The 18,675-nt window shown below is 41.3% G+C and overlaps 1 protein-coding gene across 2 annotated transcripts; it reads right to left on the bottom strand.

Moving 5' to 3' along the window:
• Positions 1–490: 490 nt before the first annotated feature.
• On the bottom strand, positions 491–18,452 carry SYPL2 (synaptophysin like 2). Of its 2 annotated transcripts, XM_060231591.1 has the most exons (6): positions 18,157–18,451; positions 17,887–17,958; positions 13,217–13,341; positions 4,721–4,925; positions 3,225–3,416; positions 491–2,397 (listed from the first exon to the last, which is right to left on the bottom strand). In XM_060231591.1, the coding sequence occupies exons 1-6, from the start codon at positions 18,205–18,207 to the stop codon at positions 2,269–2,271; spliced, it is 774 nt and encodes a 257-aa protein (XP_060087574.1). In that variant the 5' UTR covers positions 18,208–18,451; the 3' UTR covers positions 491–2,268. The 2 variants fall into 2 exon arrangements, with proteins under 2 accessions (XP_060087574.1, XP_060087575.1); XM_060231592.1 differs by lacking the exon at positions 17,887–17,958 and having other exon boundaries at positions 2,227–2,397; positions 18,157–18,452.
• Positions 18,453–18,675: the final 223 nt, after the last annotated feature.

Genomic DNA, 18,675 nt, shown 5'->3' with positions numbered 1-18,675 from the left:
TGTGGCTTCACTGCAGAGACACCATAGGAATCCATGGTCTGTGATACAGAAATAGGAGTGATGGCAAGACTCAAGTTTGGAATGAGGAGGAAAATGTACAAAAAAGTTATAAAGGGCATCCAGGCTTAATGAAGAGGTCCCACTACTAATGAAGCACCATCAATATTTATCCTTAAGTGAAACAGAATTCCTCTCTCCAAGCATGGAAATGAGGAAGATAATAGGAAAACAAGATAAAGACCAAGTCCAAACAAGGTCTGATGATAAAAGTTTAATAGAGTAGACAGAGGCCTGATTCCGCCATTCCATTGCACCTCACCTTCAAAAAAATACTGATTTTCTCCACCCAAGATTAGATCTATAAGAACATGGAGATTTAGGGATTTCTATAACCCTAGTTGCTTCTTCTGTTTACTCACACAGGTTTCAGGAAATGAAAACAGGAAGGGTTAAGAATAGACTTGGGGTCAAACTCCAGGCAATGGCATGATCCGCAGACAAGGAAGTTTTATTTATACATACACACACACACACACACATATATATATATATGTATGTATGTATGTAATTTGTTTCTCATTGGTAGTAGTGATTATTTTAAAGGCACAGGCAAGGAATACAGATTAATAGTTTCCTAAACTTCTGCTGTGGTTTTCCCATCATCTGCCAGAGGCACATGCAGGAATCTCAGTTTCTTAAAAATATATATATCCCTGTGTTTCCTTGAAGGCCTGGGATGCATTAGGCATTAATCAGGCATCCCTGAAAGTTTTATGGCCAAATCTCTGCTGTCACAATGGACTTGAAGGGGATGAGGGCAGGTGGCAGTGGCATACAAGAGTTCAATAACAGACAACAAACGACAGAAAATATAGGGCTCAGCAGCTCATATTAATAGTGGACCAGTCCTGATGTATAAGCCAGAGACTGACAACAATATAACAAGCTCAACCAAGAAATGAATGCCCTAGGTCTCTTGGGCCCCAAGATTTATAACCAACTATTCTGGGAGCTGAACATATATCTCTAGCTTTGGATACCCAAGAAGGACCACTGGTTGTGCTGTACTTAAACTCCAGAAGATATTGAGACACATTTCTGTGAATGGCATCAGAGGAGTGGAAAAGAACTCTGAAGCTGTGGCTTCCACATAGTGAAGGGATTTGCTATCACTACATGCATAACACATAGGATAGGGAAATAGTAGTCAACAGCTGCTGTACAGGTTAACATAATAATTGCTGGCCATCAAGTCACAACAGACTCATAGTAACCCCAGGATCATAGGGTTTTCAAGATGAGCAGAGTTGGCTTTTGCCATTGCCTTTCTCTGCATTAGCAACCTCAGTCATCCTTGGGATCAGCACCTGTGGGGTCAACATGAACACAATATACACCTGTGTATGATTGGAAAACAGCCATGAGATCTTTGCCCACTAGGGGACATAGTATTTTGCTGACAAAAGGTGTTAGACATTAATCCAATAGTGTTTAAGGAAGCAGAGAGACATTTAGCACATTCAAACATCACAATGCAAAGGACAGAAACACCACACCCTCCTTCTCCCTTCTTTTGCTGCTAAGTCAAGTGCATACTGTTTTTGTTTTTTATTATAGCTGCTGAGTCAAAGGAGTGTTTGCTGCTGAAAATATCCAAATGATCCAGGATCTGAAGCACTACTGGCTCTGGTCTTTCTATGGCCCTTACTCAGTGCTTTTTTTGTAGAAAAAGCCCAGCAGGAGTTTATTTGCATATTAGGCCACACTGCCTGGCCTCAGAGCATATGGCTGCCACATGGCAGACTGGGCCAGCCGGAGTTCTGGCCAGCCCAGGTGGAGCTCTACTCGTGTGGGCTCCTGCAGAAAAAAAGCCCTGTCCTTACTCACCCTGCTTAGCTAGTTGGTTTTTTTAGCTGATCAAAAACAGCTGTTAAGAAACAAATGCCACACAGCTTAGGACTTATGGGCCAAAGTTACAATGTACAATAATGAATATTTATAAAAAAAATTAACCCCAGATGAAATAAATGTTTGGTTGCAACCATGTACAGTCTAGGACCACAAGAAGGCCTCCGATTTGAGTCAGAGGAAGGCATCCCAAAACAGTCACGGAGGGAGGCCTGCATGACTACTGGACAGCAGCAAAGATGGGCAGAGCAGGCACATTTCCTATACTGCTGTAAAAAGAGATGAACATGTATATAAGAGAAGGCACTGTCTGTTCTTGGTGGGTAAGAGGAGGCTTCAGGAGCAAGGGATGTAGGTTCCTTATTGCTTATCAACTGCTCCTTGTTCAGCAGAACTTTCCTTGTTGGTGGCCTGTGCATGCCAAGGGGTCTCTTTAAAGACAAACCAGCAGTTTCCAGCCCACAGTATAAAGTTGACAAAACCAAACAGCTGAAAAAGAAAGAAAAGTGCACAGTTAATAGGAAAGTTACTTGTAGCCAATCTCACAGAATGTCTTCGTACTCAAAGTCTACACTAGGCCAACTTTTTACTTTCATTACCTTTTACTATACTTTTGTTCAAGCTATAAAAAAGCCCCAAATATCCCCTGGATTTCAATGCATATATCTGCACTAATCCATATTTGTGACTGTGAGAATTAATCCATAATAAAAGAATATGACCTTGAATGTGTGTCCCATGTGACTGTCTGCTCTCCAACAGCTGAAGTCTGTAGTGAGATCACCACTGAAAGGTGGCATTACAGCTATTATACAATCTCTTACACATGCAGTTTAAACCAACAACTGCTATGATGGTACTACCTAGAAAATGCCTGTCATAAAAAGGCTTAGGTCCTTCTCACTTAGTACAAAGTGGGCAAAGTATTACCTGCTGGTTAATGAGGAAAATAAACAGACTTTCTAGAAGTGCACTTAGCACTGTGTTGCTTATCTGTGCATTATGTTTTGGGGTAAGATTCAGTCAGCTTTCTATTGTTAGCAGTGGTTTGCTGTGGCAAATGTACATTGTAGACACTGCTTACTTGACAAGACTAGAGAGTCTGAATCACTATTGTTGTACTTCTGAAATTAACAAGACCTTTTTACTCTGCCCAACAATCCCTGTGAAGCACAAAAATTTGCACATGTCCAAAATCATGCTGGCTAAGCTCTACTAAACTGATGGAACATGAGTCCAGTATGTGGTCCAATGCAGTTGATGCCTCTATGTTTTCTTCCCCAAGTACACAACCTCATTCCACAGACAATTCTTACCACAGAGATGTTGGCTAGTCCCATGGAGGGTGTAGCCCCTGCATTGCATACAGCAGTTTTGAGCTGGCACACGGACATAGCAGCAATGAGGCTGGAGGGCCGAGTGGCCCCTTTTACATCTGACAGGCCCTTGCCCCAAGCTGAAAATGCCACAAGCCAGAAAAAGGTAAATGAGATGGTCACACAGAAGTCCTGGAGCAGAAAAAAAGAGATGAGATCACAATCATTTTTTCTTAATAGAATGGCTCTTGCTATTGGTCCAAAATAATTGTTTCTGACACTGGCCTATCTTCTGCCATAGGCCAAACTGTCATGACATTCCAACTGCATATCTGGAAGGATTCACAAAGTAATACAGGACCATCACAATTCAAATGACTAGAGATCTATGAATAGAAAAGAGTTTAATGTCACAAGACAAGGAACAGCCAAGACTCAGGCTTCTATATTTTTAATAGTTGTGTAGAAGCAGGATTTTCAGAACACATACTTTGTCATGTCACAGCACTCAGACCCTGTTTCCATATATAACAAATGGAGATTGTAGAAGAGATTGTGCGAATTCATACTATAGTTGGGGAATTCCACTTTTAACACTTAGTCAATATCAAGTCCTGCAGAACTCCACATTAGAGCTCCCATGATGCAGAAGTTACATCATCAATAACCACTTTCAGCATACAGTCAGATTGGGGGTGGGGGGGAAGAGACCAAATCCATTTAGTGTAAAATCTCTAATACCAACTCCATATTTCAGGCAACTTCAAAGAATGGTATGGTAAGGCAGCTCATTAATCTAGCAGGACTAATAAATGAGCATTACCAGTATACTTGAAGACAGAGATGCTCCACTATGGCAGCCCAAGCCAGAGCAAGGCCCAGAAGGTTCCCCAGTGCCTAAGAAATCTAAAACCCCTCCTCCCAGCACCACTTTCTCATCCACGCATTAAGACCCCTGATCTGTGCCTGTCTAGCTGGCCCTGTGCATGGAACTGGTAGCACTTCTGAGAATGCTACCATTGAGGTCCTGGCCTTTAACTTTCTACCTAGTAACTTAATTTTTTCTTACAGTACCACTAAACTACACTTTCCAATGTCATTCGTGCCAACATACACCATGAATGCTGACTCCTCCCCAGCACTATCTAGCAACCTATCTAAGCAGCATGTGGTGCCCTCAACCTTTGCACCAAGCAGATAAATCACTGTGCAGTCAAAATTCCTGTCACAGATACCACTCTATATTCCTAGTAACCAAATCACCCACTACCAACAGCCAACTCTCCCCCCCCCTCAACCCCAGAGGGGTATCCACAGTATGAAAGGATACTGGTCCATCACTCTAGGGTGAGGTCACTTTTAAGGGATCACATCCCTCCTCCTCAGACATCTACCAGCCTTGAGACTCACTCTCCACAACTGCAGAACAGCTGTTTTTGCCCTTAGTCATAGGTTGATAACCAAACAATATGTTGTGTGCCAAGATGAGGCCTTACCGCAAAAGGAAGTCTCTTGTTCTCTTTGTAGAGGGAGTGAAATCGCAGATAGACAGCAAGAGCTGCCATAGTATATAGGAAAGAGAAGACACCCAAGGTCACAAAGAACTCAGCAGGTGCTGAAAAGTCTCCCATGAGATGTAGCGTCCTTTTGTCAGTAGAATCTTGATCACAGACTGGCATGTCAAATGGAACTTTATACAACCTGATCAAGATGAAAGGGAGAAGGAAAGAAAGAACATATTTGGTATAGGTTAAGCACCCAGTCACAAGGTCCTTTTGCAAACAGCAAGAAGCCTTAGGGCCAAACAGTTTTTGCAGAATTCTGAAACAGTACAAAAATGTGCAGAAACCGTTTTCCATTAGTGGAAGTGGGACCAGAATATATATGGTGCATAGCAATGTCTCCTTCAAACCACTTCTCTGAAAAAAAGCTATAGCCTCTCTTCAGCCATTATGAGATGCAGCCCTGTCACTGAAAAGAACAAATCCAGGTCTGTTTATCCAACACACTGCTTTCAAAAACTGATGACACGGAGAGCTTTCCTGATTCAGGCTGCCATGGCAGCACATCTTACCAAGAAGGAGTAACCCCTCTTGGGTGCTCAGCTATGTTTCAAATTAAGCTTGTATGCATGTGGCATTTGCACTGTCCATGAGGCAGAGGAAAGAAAAGCATATTCTTTTTTGAAAGAGGGAGAACTTCAATTCTAGGTTTCTTCAATACTGCCTAATTTGATGTTAGCTCCCTACCAAGATTACCATTAGGTGGAAGAGTCTGATAGACATCTCCTTCCTCGGTAATGTATTGACATTGGTCAGGTAACACCAGACAATAGGATCAGTTTTTCTAACTCACACTGCCAGTTCCTCAAAACAATGTCTATGCCAGGGGTGTCAATCATGCAGTCCAGGGGCCCCTGAGCAACTGGCTGTCATTTACTTCCTTCTCCCTCTCTCTTGCTTACTTCTGCATCACAGCTTGCTTTGCAAGGCTTGCTCAACTGCACAGGAGCTACAGAAAAAAAAACTCTACTTTCTCTATTGGCTGAGGCTCCTCTCCTGAGGAGGCAGAGCTTGTTTTTCCAGGCTTCTCAGTCGCACAGCAGAGCTACTGAACCAAGCCTCTCTTCCATTGGCTGAGGCTCCTCCCCCCCACCCCAGGGAAGCCAGGGCTTCCTTTGCCCAGTTCCCTGGATCCCATGGGAGAAATACAAAGAAAGCACCTTTAAGACCAACTAGTGCTAATGTTTTAAGTATGTTAAGTTTTTAAATATATATATATATATTGTGCTTGTTTGTGTCCTTTATAAAGTTTATATCTCTGCTACCTGATCTTAAATAGGTGCACCCATGGCCTGGCTCAACCTGACATGGCCTGGCCCAACAAGGTCTCATTTATGTCAGATTTGGCCCTCATAACAAGTGAGTTTGACACCCCTGGTCTATGCAGTTGCATCCAATTGTAGCTTTCATTTTGTGCAGAAAATGGGATTGGCCAGGCTAGGTGTAACACAATGGAAAATAACCTTCTGCTGAGACTACATCACAGTTGTAGGAACATAACTTTTGGTCCCAGAGAGGAGCAATCATAGCTCTCAACCTGACTGCTAACAAGTTGTACAACACCAGCAGTGCTGGGTATACCAACAGCTTTCAGTTACTTCCCACCTAGACGATTTGAATCAGGATGGTATTGCTGTTAGAAGCTCTGCAGCTTGAATCTCCAGCAAGAGTTTCCATCTTAAAACTGTGTTGATGGAAATTAAATCAGAAGTTTTTTCTCCTTTTGCATTTTTTAAATGTTCCAAGTACATGTGACATGACCAATCTGACTGGTGAATTAGATCAAATTTCTCTATAAGGTATATGAAACTGTACTACTGATTCTAATCCATCCGGAATCACTGAAAACAGAATTCAGACTGACTTACTTTCCTGCTTCATTTCTACAGTGAAATGCAAAAATAAAGATGACTTTATATGAACATCCAGATTTTTATGAACTGTATGCTGAACACATCTCCTGGAAAAATTACAAGGAAGATAGTCTTTAGGCCTGTATGTTAACAGTTTAAGATGGGAATCTAAAAGCTTGTCCAACTACTAATTTAACCAATACAAAAAAAAATTTAACCAACAATATCAGACTGCAATTTGAATATCAGACTCCCTTCAATGAAAGCATATCCAAAAAGAAAGATGTTTATATTCTCCAGAACCAGAAGAGCATTTATTTGTCATAAAATATGTTCATAAACAATACAGAACAGAGATGTCAAACATGCAGCCTGTGGATTGCATCTGGCCCCCACAGGGCTCCTATCTATCCTTTGAGCATTTGGCTGGTTCTTGCTTCCTTCTCCAGTTCTGCTTCTGCTGCACTGCAGCTTGCTTTGCCATGCTCTCTCAATTGCACAAGAGAGATAGATAGGCAAGCCTCTGCACTGATTGAGGCTCCTCCCCATCTTCCTTCCAGACAGAGGAAGGGAACAAGTCAGAACTTACTTCCTGACCAGGCAACCTCAATTGCACTGGAGACAAAAGCCTTTCTTCCCTTCCATTGTCTGAGGCTCCTCCCCTTTGCTTGACTGCCTCAATCACATGGAGAAATACCAAACACCTTTAAGACCAACGAAGTTTGCTACCAAGTGTATTTTGTTGGGCTCATTATGCTGTGTATGTGTGTTTTGTTGGGCTTGTTATACTGTAGCTCTCCTGGGTGCGACTGGGTTCCCCTCCTCTTTTTTCAATGTATTCATGCCTTCATGATCCAGTCTCTCTCAGTAGGAAAGCAATGTGAACTATTTTGATGAGGCAGTAAGGTGGATTAGGCTGAGAGTGTGTGTCCAGACCAAGTTCACCCAGCACATTTCCTTTGCAGGCTGGAGATTTTGAACCTAGACTTCCCAGACAGCAAGCTGATTCTGACCACTATACATGACTGTCTTTCTATTCTTCCACTGCCTCATAGAAGTTGCAGTTATTTTTCTGGGGAAGACTATAGTTTTGTAGACAAACACATAGCCCTCACTCTGTGTCATGATGCCTTCACATTTTCTTGTTCTAACAGTAAGTCAAACCGACACTAGACAAACAAACAATTGATAATTAATAATTAATTTCCATTTTCACACTGAGGTTCTGTTAGCCTAAGAAGTCCAAACAAAGACCCCAGGTATTTTTATTTCTCCATTTCAATTTTTAAAATCTTCAACAGTGGGATAAGCTTCAGAAATGTTATTTGGACACCAAAGAAAGAGCAATGCCAGATATGATTATTGCTATTATTTCCTTATCTTCCTTTCCAGAATATCTAAGCACTATAATGGAGTCAAGCCATGCATCAGTTAGGAGGGTGTGGGCTAACAGAACCTCAGCATGGAAATGGAAATTAGTTATTATCAGTTGTTTGTTTGCTTAGTGTCAGTTTGATTTACTGTTAGAACTGCATATACTGTCACTTCATTGTTTCACATTTTCTTGACCAGTATACAAAGCACTTTATGTACAATGCTCAGCCATTTCATGTTTTCCTCCAGGTCCTCCTAAGCTCAGAGCACTGACCATGAGATTTCTGTAATGAATGGCATTAAATCAAAAGTGGGCTTGCAGCTTACAGATACACACCTGTACTGCATACTACAGTACAAACATTTTGATGCAATAATTCAGAGCACAAAGTGTCAGTTATCAGAGATATTGCAAATATTGCGAGAATGCTAATGTTTTAAGCATGCTTTTTAAATTTTAAGTAAAAAAAATCTCTTTATTAGTTTGTCTCCTTTATAAAGTCTGTATCGCTGCTACCCAGCATTACATTTTATGACACACATGGCCCAGCCCGACAAGGTCTCATTTATGTCAGATTCAACCCTTATAATAAATGAGTTTGACACCACTGATCTAGAAGTTAAGCAACAAGATGGAGCTCAGATCATAGGAGCTAAGGCCTCTTTCATTTAAACTGCTTACACAAAAATTAATTATTTCAAGAAAATATTCACTAGATATTCTATTCTATGCAGTCACCTCAGGCACTACAATCATCCCTCACAATTTGTTCTACTTCTTGTCAAAGGCATTTCAATAGACTTCATAGACATGCCTCTATTTATAGCTATCAGATGTTGGCAGGGATGCAAAGATGTACTGATATAGCCATGTTCATGTCTTTCACACACAGAGCACAGGATCAATTTTGGTCTAACTTTGGTTCCTTTTCTTCTCAGCTAACAAGTCTTGTGATGGATGTCTGACTGACAAGACTTTTGCTATTGTTGATTTCTTACAAGCAACCTTTTTCTGATTCAGCATGCCAAAAAAGACTCAAGAACATTATGCTTTTAGCAGTGCCAAATTATGAAAATGGAAAAAGTTCATTTGCAGCACACTGAACTCTATGGCCTACCACAACCTGTACTAGAACTTTAAGATATATTAATGATGGTTAAGTTGAGGGCTAGGGAAGAGAACGAAAAGATGCTAACAAAAATGAACTTCTAGCAACCTGCTTAGAAAATTCACAACACAAGACAGAGAGTTGTATCAAATAATCTGCTGCTTTTAAAATCTGAGGTTAAAGATCTTCACTTTTTACTTCACATTCAAACTGCAAGTTGCACAACATTCATAATTCATAGGTGTGTTTAAGTTCAGACAACAGTCTCCCCCAAGAGCACTATGGCAATGCAGTGCCGATGTGAAACAGAACTGAAAGACAGAAATGTCAGCTGGTGGAAGTTGAGCTAAACTCACTATTTTGGACTGTGTCACCTGCAGTGATCCTTCTAGAGCCCAGTTTCACTAGCACTGATTAGTACAAGGAAATATTTACTATATTTTCTATAGAGTGTTCTGCTTTAAACTTTAGGCATATTAAATTTATTGTTTTCAACTTGTATTTTGGCCCTAAACCAAGCCCTCAAAATGGTTTGCAGAAGTATTTAAAATACATTTAGAATGTTCTCAAACAAACAAAAAAAAAACTGGGTTCAAACAGTAACAGGGAGGCCTTCTGATAGAAAACATCACTAGGAAGCCAGTGTGTTGAAATTAGCAACATTTACCCATAAAGTTTTCTGTGGAGCTCCAAAATCTGCACATCAACACAAATGCTAATTTGTCTTGCAATGTGGCTAAGATCTTTTCATACTGTGACTATGTCTTTATGCCTTGTATTTGCAACACCAGCATTCAAGTGGTAACATGACTAAACAGAGTTTGTCAATAATATAGGTCAGAAAAAGGAAACATAATATATAGGCATGCAGTAGCTTCAGCCAAGATATATACAGTAGGCAACCATTGAGCCCTACATATCAAGCAGTCTTCTCCCCCATCCACTCACTCCAAGGTTAACAGTATCCCCTTAATTATAGTGTAACTTTAGCCTATGAAGCTGACATACTCATGTGAGGTCAAATGCTAGGTTAGGGGTGTAGAACTCATTTGTTAGGAGGGAAGGATCTGATGCAAATAGGATTCTGTGGGGTCAGGCTATGTGTGTCATAAAATGTAATGTGAGGTAGCGGAGATATAAATTTTATAAAGGATACAGGCAAACACAGTTAAAAATATTTTTAACTTAAGATATAAACATGCTTAAAACTCTTTGCAATATTTTGTAGTAGCATTTGGCAATGCAATTTTTAAAATAAAACATCAAGAAAAAGCACAAGGATCATGACAGAAACTAATAATATAAAATGCTGTGAGCCTGGGGAAACATAAACTGGCTGGGCATTGCAAAGCTTCTCTTCACCCCCAGGGTCTACACAGATTGGCAATGGCTCTCCAATGTAATATCCCCCTTTGGCTGTGGGTTCCCAGGTTAGAATACTCACTAGGCACCAATTCTCAGGTCTGCTCAGCAGAGACAAGCTGGCTCAAAGCATAAGCTTCAGCTGGCTATAGGAATGCTGAAAAGTGAAACTGATCTCCACTCCTTTGAAAGACATTGCAGCACAAAGTTGCAAGGAAAACGTGGAATGGATTTTCCATTAAGGTCTCTGGGTCCTATCTATCTTGGCACAAAGACTTTAATGGAAAATCCACTTCACATTTTCTTTGCAGCTTTGCTTCCTGCTGCAGCCAGAAAAGACAAGGCAGAAAGAGCAGGAAACTTTAGCAGCCTTGGAGCTTCAAAAGGTGCATTGTGTGTCCATTTGCCAAATTAGTGCTTTTTACTCATCCATGATCCAACAGTCATTTTTTTGCTACTATAAATAATGGCTCAGCTGTAGGTCATCTTATGTCAAACTGACTTTCCCATCAGACAGCAATACTAAATTTATCTGGAAGAACATTGCTAAAATGTATTACAGAAAATATGGTACAGAAACACAGTAAGAATCCAAAGAACTGCACACCCAGAAGAACATCTGCTTGTTTCTTCAGCAACAGCCTTCCATGGTGCATTGCCAGACACATTTGAAAATAAGGAGATTCTCAAAAGTAGTTTGTAATGTAGAACAGTGGGGGACAAAGTCTACTGTAGAAAAAAATGCCAAAATTCTCACCAGGCACATTCAGTTTCAGTTGGTGTAGTCCAAGGATATGGACAAGCTGCTTGGTGAAAGGCAGCCTATCATATTAGTGCTTGACCCTTGCCCTTTGCATCTGATAACATCTTAGCCATACAGAGTTGTGCAGGTCGGTCTAGGGAGTATTGAATGCTTCCTTAAAATAAAGAGATTATGCTAGCTTGAAGGAAGTGGTCATGAGACCCCTCCTGAAGAAACCCTCCATGGTCTCAGGTTATTTGAGTAACTGGCAGCAAACAAACTCTTTTGCTTGGGCTATCAGAAGCACATACTTCCAGACTGTCTTGAATAAGACAGTTCACCTGAATCAATTTAAATGCACCTTACAACTTAGTTTGGAATGGAAATTGCCTTGGTCACCCTGACAGATGACTTTCAATAGAAGAGAGAGAAGGTAAGCCTGACCCTGATGATCTTCTTCAACACTTTGGTAGTTTTGATATTATCAATCAAGGTACCACAGCTGGCTGAGACAGCTATCAGGAGCACCATGCCCTGTTGGCTCTTCTGTCTTGCTGACCAACACCAGAAGGTGATGCTCTGTGTGATGCTTCTCCCATGCCATTTGATATTTACATGAAACCACTGGGAGAGGGCTGTCCAGAGGTATGGAATGAGGTGCCATCAGTATTATGATAACACTGAGCTTTTTGTAAGTTACACAGTGGTTGTCCTGAATGAGTGCTTTGAAGTGATAATCAACTGCACAGGTTAATAAATGACACTCAATCCAGAGAAAACAAATGTGCTATTGATCAACAGCTTAATCAATAACAGATCAAATTTAGCATGGATGGTGAGCCCCTGGTGACTTATATTTGCAGCCTGGGTTGTGGTGGTGGTGGTGGTATTAGATCCAAGTCTGCACACAGAGACCCAGTTCTCATCAGCAGCACTTTTGTCGAGCTTTGGCTGGTTCACCAGCTGTGGTTCTTTCTTAAGAAGCATCTTACCTATGCTGTGATCATATTCAATTGCCACATGGAAACTTCGTTGGTGCAAAAAGCAGCAACAAGATTGCTGACTGGCATAAACTATAATGTTTGTGGGAAACAATTCAAACTGCTAAGCTTAACTTGTAAAGCTCTATAAAGTCTGGAAGTAGAATATTTAAAGGACCGCTACCTCTAATACAAGCATGCCCAGCAATTAAGATCTTCTACAGAGAGCGTGTTCTCGTTCTCTGAAATTAGGTGGGTGGGTAACTACTATAGACAAAGCCTTCCCTGTGATGGTACCCCAACACTGAAATTCTCTTCCTGCAGCTGTTTGCTTGGTACAGAGGTAATTTGGCTTTTGGGTGCAAGGAAAATACTTTTCTCCTAGGCTCTTGGTTGACTGTTCCCTTGCCTTGGCTGGAATAGTCCTAATGTTACTTTATTAGATTTTATCAGTTCTTATTGACTTTTAAAAGAAATCAGTTTATTGTTGATTTTAAAATAAATGTTTGATGGGTGAGTTCTGTTTTTGTTTTGTATGACTGTTAGCTCACTGTTGATAATATTTAGTGTTTTTAGCAGCTGATGTCATTTTGGTGGATTGTTCTTATGTTGGAAGCTGCCTTGTGAATACTTATATTGTGAGATACCATAAATACCTTAAAGGTAAATAAACTGGCATGTAGATCTTAGCCACCACAAGGGGGGTTCTAGCAGTCACCCCAATAAGTTCTGCAAGTCTTAGAAGCCTCAAACCCAACATATTTTGAGTCACCAGTTGAACTTTCAGGGTCATCCTTCAGAAAGATCTTGACAATTAGCCTGCATTAATGAGTGTGTCAACATAAGTAATGTATAATAAAAGAAGTTTCATTGTACGAAATTTAAGAACTTTGCCAAACAGAGGCACAACAAGGGTAAGAACAAGTTAGTAGTCATTCCCCCTGCTAAATGAAGAAGAACCAGACATTCTCCAGCTTCATATAATATCATAGCTCAGGGTTTTCATTTACCTGAAGGGATATCCAAACTGCACAGTGATGGCAGTCATCTCTTTAGGATCTGCATTGCATTTCACAGTAGCCCCTGTTTCTGCACTGAAAGAACCACAGGCTCCAAAAGCAAAAATGGCAAACAGCTGCAGAAAAAAGCAAAGAAGGTTAGCACCAGATGTTGCTACCAATCAAATGACAGCACAGATGCTCCATGCATGACAACACATTTGGGCAAACCATTTACTGTGAACTGGTCGAGACACCTTAGAAACCAAAGACAACAATCCATATAAACTCTAGTTTAGCTTGAGAATCATAACAACTCAGCACCCATTAAATCAGATAACATGCAACCCATAATACCAATGATGGCAAGTTATCTGGCAGACTAATTCAAGGGGGGGAATTGCAGGTGACAAGTGCCTTTTTCTGAGCCACTTTTTGCAAACAAAACAACCACAGGAGAATGAAAAATGGCAAAAAAGGAAAACCTTAGTACCTAGAGTTTTCACAGAGATACCCTCCAAAGCAGACTAACTTGCCACTACTATTACAGAAAATTCAGTGGATGAAAAACTCAAGTCAGAAAATTTTTACAGAAAACAGTGCAATTCTGTGATCTTTACATGAAATCACTGTCCGTTTAAAGAAAATATGCCTCAGGAGTTTATTCAGATAGTTTATTCTCTGGCAAGACAAGTGGAAGGTTGCTTAATACAAATGTTAAAAAGTGGAAAGAATTGTCCTGCGACCATATATACACGCATAACTAAAAAGGAGAGTATTCCATTTTATTAGTTTTTAAATGTCTTTATCAGTAACATGGAGCTACCTACAGTCCAGCCATAAGTAAAAGCAATTTTATCCAAAATGAATGCTTGAAACTGACAGCCTTCCTAAATTAGAGTTGTTCCAATTTAGCACATCATGCAGACTAGAAGCTATGCATGCACTTGAAATCAGAGAAGCCCAGCAAGTACTGCAAGGTCTCAAGAATGACAGGTACATACAAGCAGATGGTAGTAGCAGGGAACCAGTCTTGGACCTCAATCTACTCTAAACATGATAAGTATTACTTCTACATAAACATGTTTGGGTTATCTGACTTTGCATAACAGGATAACAACATGATACAAATAAGATTCTGCTATCCCCTAAAATTCCACAAAGTTCAAGGCAGATAAGAGAATGGGACAAATGTATTCTGACAAAAAAAAAAATCACTTCTTATTCAGGAAACACACCCTCAAAACAGGCAACATACACAGGAAAGGCATCAATCGCCAAGAGTCTTCTATAAGTCCCATAAAAAGGTTTTTCATAAATACCATGATGGGCCAGAAAATAACTAACAAAAGGTAAGGCAGCGTGTGGGAAAGAGACCTGCACCAAACTAGAAGGGATGAGTATTTTGTTTTTTCATAAGATCCAAATTCAGCACATATTTATACATGGACTGATTTATTTGATTTTTAGCCTACCCTTCCCACCGATCTGATAAGCTGCTGCACTGACGTAACAATACTTAGGATGCAGGCTTAAGGACACTTTCCAGGGAGCAAGCCTCATTATATAACATGGCAGTAGACTTGCTTAGGATTGCTCCTTTAAGGACTCTGAAAGCCCTCTGAGCTGTACCACTAAATGTGGTACTATACAACAGATGAAACAATCCCATATCATGGGCCTGGCTGTTCAAGCTTTATAAATCACTGATATACCAAAGTAACTTGGACTGCTTCCACACAGAGTAATATAGTTCTCTGTGTAGCTCTAGTTGCTGCTGTGAATGCAGAGGCATTCTCTAGTAGCTGCTGTGAATGTAGATGCTATGAAGCATCTACACAGAAGTTTGCCCTGTACTTTTCTTACCTCAGGCTCAGACCTCCTTGGCTGCCACTAGAGGGCTTTCTTCAGGTTTCAAAAATGCTAACAGCTCTATAGTGTTATAATGATCCACAGAAACAACATACTAGTTCCCGGCTTTCATTTGTTTTTAAAAATTAAGCCTCTAGCACTTCAGGAAAAATGTAGTCAGTGCCTTTCCCTATAATGCTTCAGTGAAAAAGACTAGAAACTTACTATTAAGAAATGAAACTTGAGAACAAACACATTATTGCAACAGATCATTTTAATACTATAGCAACTTAGCAATTACTGATTTTTGAAAGCCCTCCAGTGCGTGGGGGGGGGGAGGGGAATGGCAGCTGCAAGGGCTGAAGTAAAGAAAATGGCATTGATGAAGGCAAGACTGCAAAAACACCTATCTTCCTTTCCACAAGGCAACCAAAGGAGCTTTTACTTTCCAAAAAATATCATACCAAAGTGGGAGGACACAGACTTGCATGTGCAAATGAAGCATACTGCTAGTTGCAGTGTAGCATAACACCTGGGAAAAATGACAGAAACAAGCACCAGAATTTGCAACAAGATGCTAATGTGCATGACTAGCACACGAGGCAGCAAGTATTTTGAAAAATCATTACACTATCCAGTTTCAAAAACTGAGGACTCTGCAGTTTGCTACAGAGGTCTTCCACATTCCTCCTAACCCAACAAGCCTTGGTGTAGCAAGCCTTGTCCATAGACATTTACAAGCAATCAGCTCATTGCAATCCTACACTGCTGGCAGAAATCGAACAGAGTATCATGCCAAATCCTTCTTCCTATTGTCTTTTTGTTAGCCCAACCCACATGAGCTATATGATCCTGACTAGTCTACTGTCCATGAGGTTTGCATTCATTTAGTAGCTAATGATAGCACCACAGCTCCTATCAAAGCAGTTACCATCTAAAGGAGAGGAAAAAAAGATTGAACTATGTGTCAGTTACTGAGCTTTCAGAAAAAAAGAAGAGATACAGTCTGAAGTGCTGATTCTGTGTAGCTACACATCTGAACCGCACAAATTTAGGACCAAGTTTGCAGAAGTACTACATGGCAAGGGCACTGAAGAACATGTTCCATTTCTAGCAGGAGCTCCTGGCACTAATTGCCTCAGCTTTCCAAATCTGTAGAATGCCAAAATAGCCAGGAAAAGATATTTAAATACAGATAAGGAAGTGCTGTGTTAGAGCAAGATACCATCACTACACTAAATAACTCAGACAAGCCATGTGGCATGACAAAGACACGGTCAAGAGAAAACACACACAAAGAACTCCTGATACAGCACAAACAAATGGAAACTACTTATTTCTTTTGCCACGGTTCTGAAACAATTATTTTGACTAACAATCAAGTATTGTCATTGATTCTGCCAAAGCACTATCTTCTATATTTCATTCAAAGAACTCCAAATATTCTAAGACCCAGAGATTATGGAGCACCATCCTGAAAAGATCCACCATTTAAAGTTTCTGCTTAAGATGCCAATATAAATGTTGGCCTCTTCTTCCAATGAAGAGGTGTGTAATGATTATGTTACCATTTTATCACTGTAAGCATTCTAGGACAAAAATCTAAGTAATCTGAATTTTCTCAGCAATCTGGAGAATGGTGCAGATGACAAATATAATGGAATGAATTTTTAAAAATGTGGGAAAGAATCATATGCCTAAAGGCGGGGGGAAAGAAGAAATAACTGTTAGACAATAATGATATATAAAAGTCCAATTTCATTACATTAATTCATTATTTGCCTCTAACACTGAATTTGGACCACTGTGTTTAACCCGCCAGTCCACACAAATGGTCTCTGTGACCTACTGGTGGATCCTGATGCTTCTGTATGGGAACCACTGCCCTAAAATCATACATGTGCAGAGTGTTACCTAATAAATGAGTAATTTATTACTAATTACATGAAATGGATTTGCCAGCCTCCCTCCATCTCCTTTATCATGGTCCACCCTTACCACTTTATTACTGGGTTTTTTTTAAGTTTCAGGCAATCTTGTATCTATTTTATTTAAATACACAAATCCTGGTCATCAGCCAGATGTCCCTTAAAAGATACTATCTACTTTTGGCAAAACTTCTGTCCTTTTAATGAGCTGTCACTTATGCTCTAGGGTTTATTTGTAAACATTATCAACTGTGTGACATAAAAATAATTAGCACTGTAGCACAGAGCTTCTGTAGATTTTCTTCCTATAGCAGGGACATGCGCTTGTCCATTTTTTAGAATCATGGGATACGTGGGGATCCCATATTTCTTCTTGTTATGCTCACCTCTATGGGAGACTGGAATAGGGGAATTTTCAGTCACCATTTTTCCTAAAGAAAGATTAAGTCTCTCCACACTTGGTCTCAAACGTGTGGATCCAAGTAAATCTACCCACCCTTGGGAAGCCTGAGATCAGAGAGAGAATTCGTGAGCTCAGGGACAAGTTAAGGCGTGGTATGTGCAGGATCAGAGCTCTAGAAAGGTTAAACCAGCCTGAGTGAAATGTGAGCTGCTAACGCCAGCTCCCATACATACCCCAGCCCATAAACCCAGACTCCTTGCACATAGAAGGGTTGCCTGAGAGGCCATCCTGCCCAACTTACTCCTATACCCTGCCCTATTCCACAGCCAGAAATTATACACCCCTCCTCCAATAAAGCCATACCCTATCTGTTCCTTTTCTTTCCACAACTTCCCCTCTAGTACCAAGGCACCACCAATGCACTGCTGGGCAGAAGCGTCACCCCTCTCCCCGACTGAAATAGAAAGAGCCTGAAAGTTGCAAGAGATAACAAAACTTACCCACTGCAGCACCTTAATGAAACCCAGAGGCTCCTCCAGGCGGCCCCAACGCAGCCCCAAAAGCAGCTGGGCCTGGCGAGGAAAGAAAAGGGGAGGGAGAGAGAAACAAAGGCCGGGAGTTCAGGTCAGCCAGGAGGGAAAGCAAAAGGGAAGGGGAGGAGGAGGAACAAGAGGAGGGAGTCAGAAAGAGAGAGAACAATGCAGACCGGGGAGAGAGTGAAGGGGAGGCGGAAAAAGAACTAGAAAACCCAGCAAGGAAGGGGGCCCTACCGCCGGGCTTCGGGACTCCTTGTCCGCTGTCTGGGCGCTGGGCTCGGACATGCTCGGCGACGGTCTGGTCTGTTTGTGAGCTGCCGGGCAGAACGAGCCTTCCTTGCTCCTCCAAAGCTTGGGCGGAGGGCTTTCCCAAGCGAGGGACGGCGGCGGGGCTGAGGGCGGCCGGGACTGCAGCTCTCTCCTGAGAAGAGCTGCGAAAAAAAAAGCCCCGTCAAAACTCCTGTCAAACTCGCAAGGGAAAGTGAGAGCGTCACGTGGCGACAAGCGGTAGAGCGCGCGCACATGGACCCGGCCCGAACAGCTGCGGGCTGCGCCTCCTCCTGGCCGCGGGCGGGCTGCAGCTCCGCCCTCTGGGGTGGGGCATTGCACGGCCGCTCACGGCAGACTTCTCCATAGGACTGCAACGGGAGGTTGTGCTCCGGCACTGATATTGACGGACAGTAGGTCATTCACCCCAAACCCTGGGATCCTGCAGTCTGACTCCATCTGGTTATAGTAAAACAAAGAAGGCAG

This window comes from Heteronotia binoei, chromosome 2, assembly GCF_032191835.1.
Source record: "Heteronotia binoei isolate CCM8104 ecotype False Entrance Well chromosome 2, APGP_CSIRO_Hbin_v1, whole genome shotgun sequence".
NCBI lineage: Eukaryota > Metazoa > Chordata > Lepidosauria > Squamata > Gekkonidae > Heteronotia > Heteronotia binoei.
Note: the sequence above shows the minus strand (reverse complement) of the source record. Positions and strands in the feature narration are given on the sequence as shown.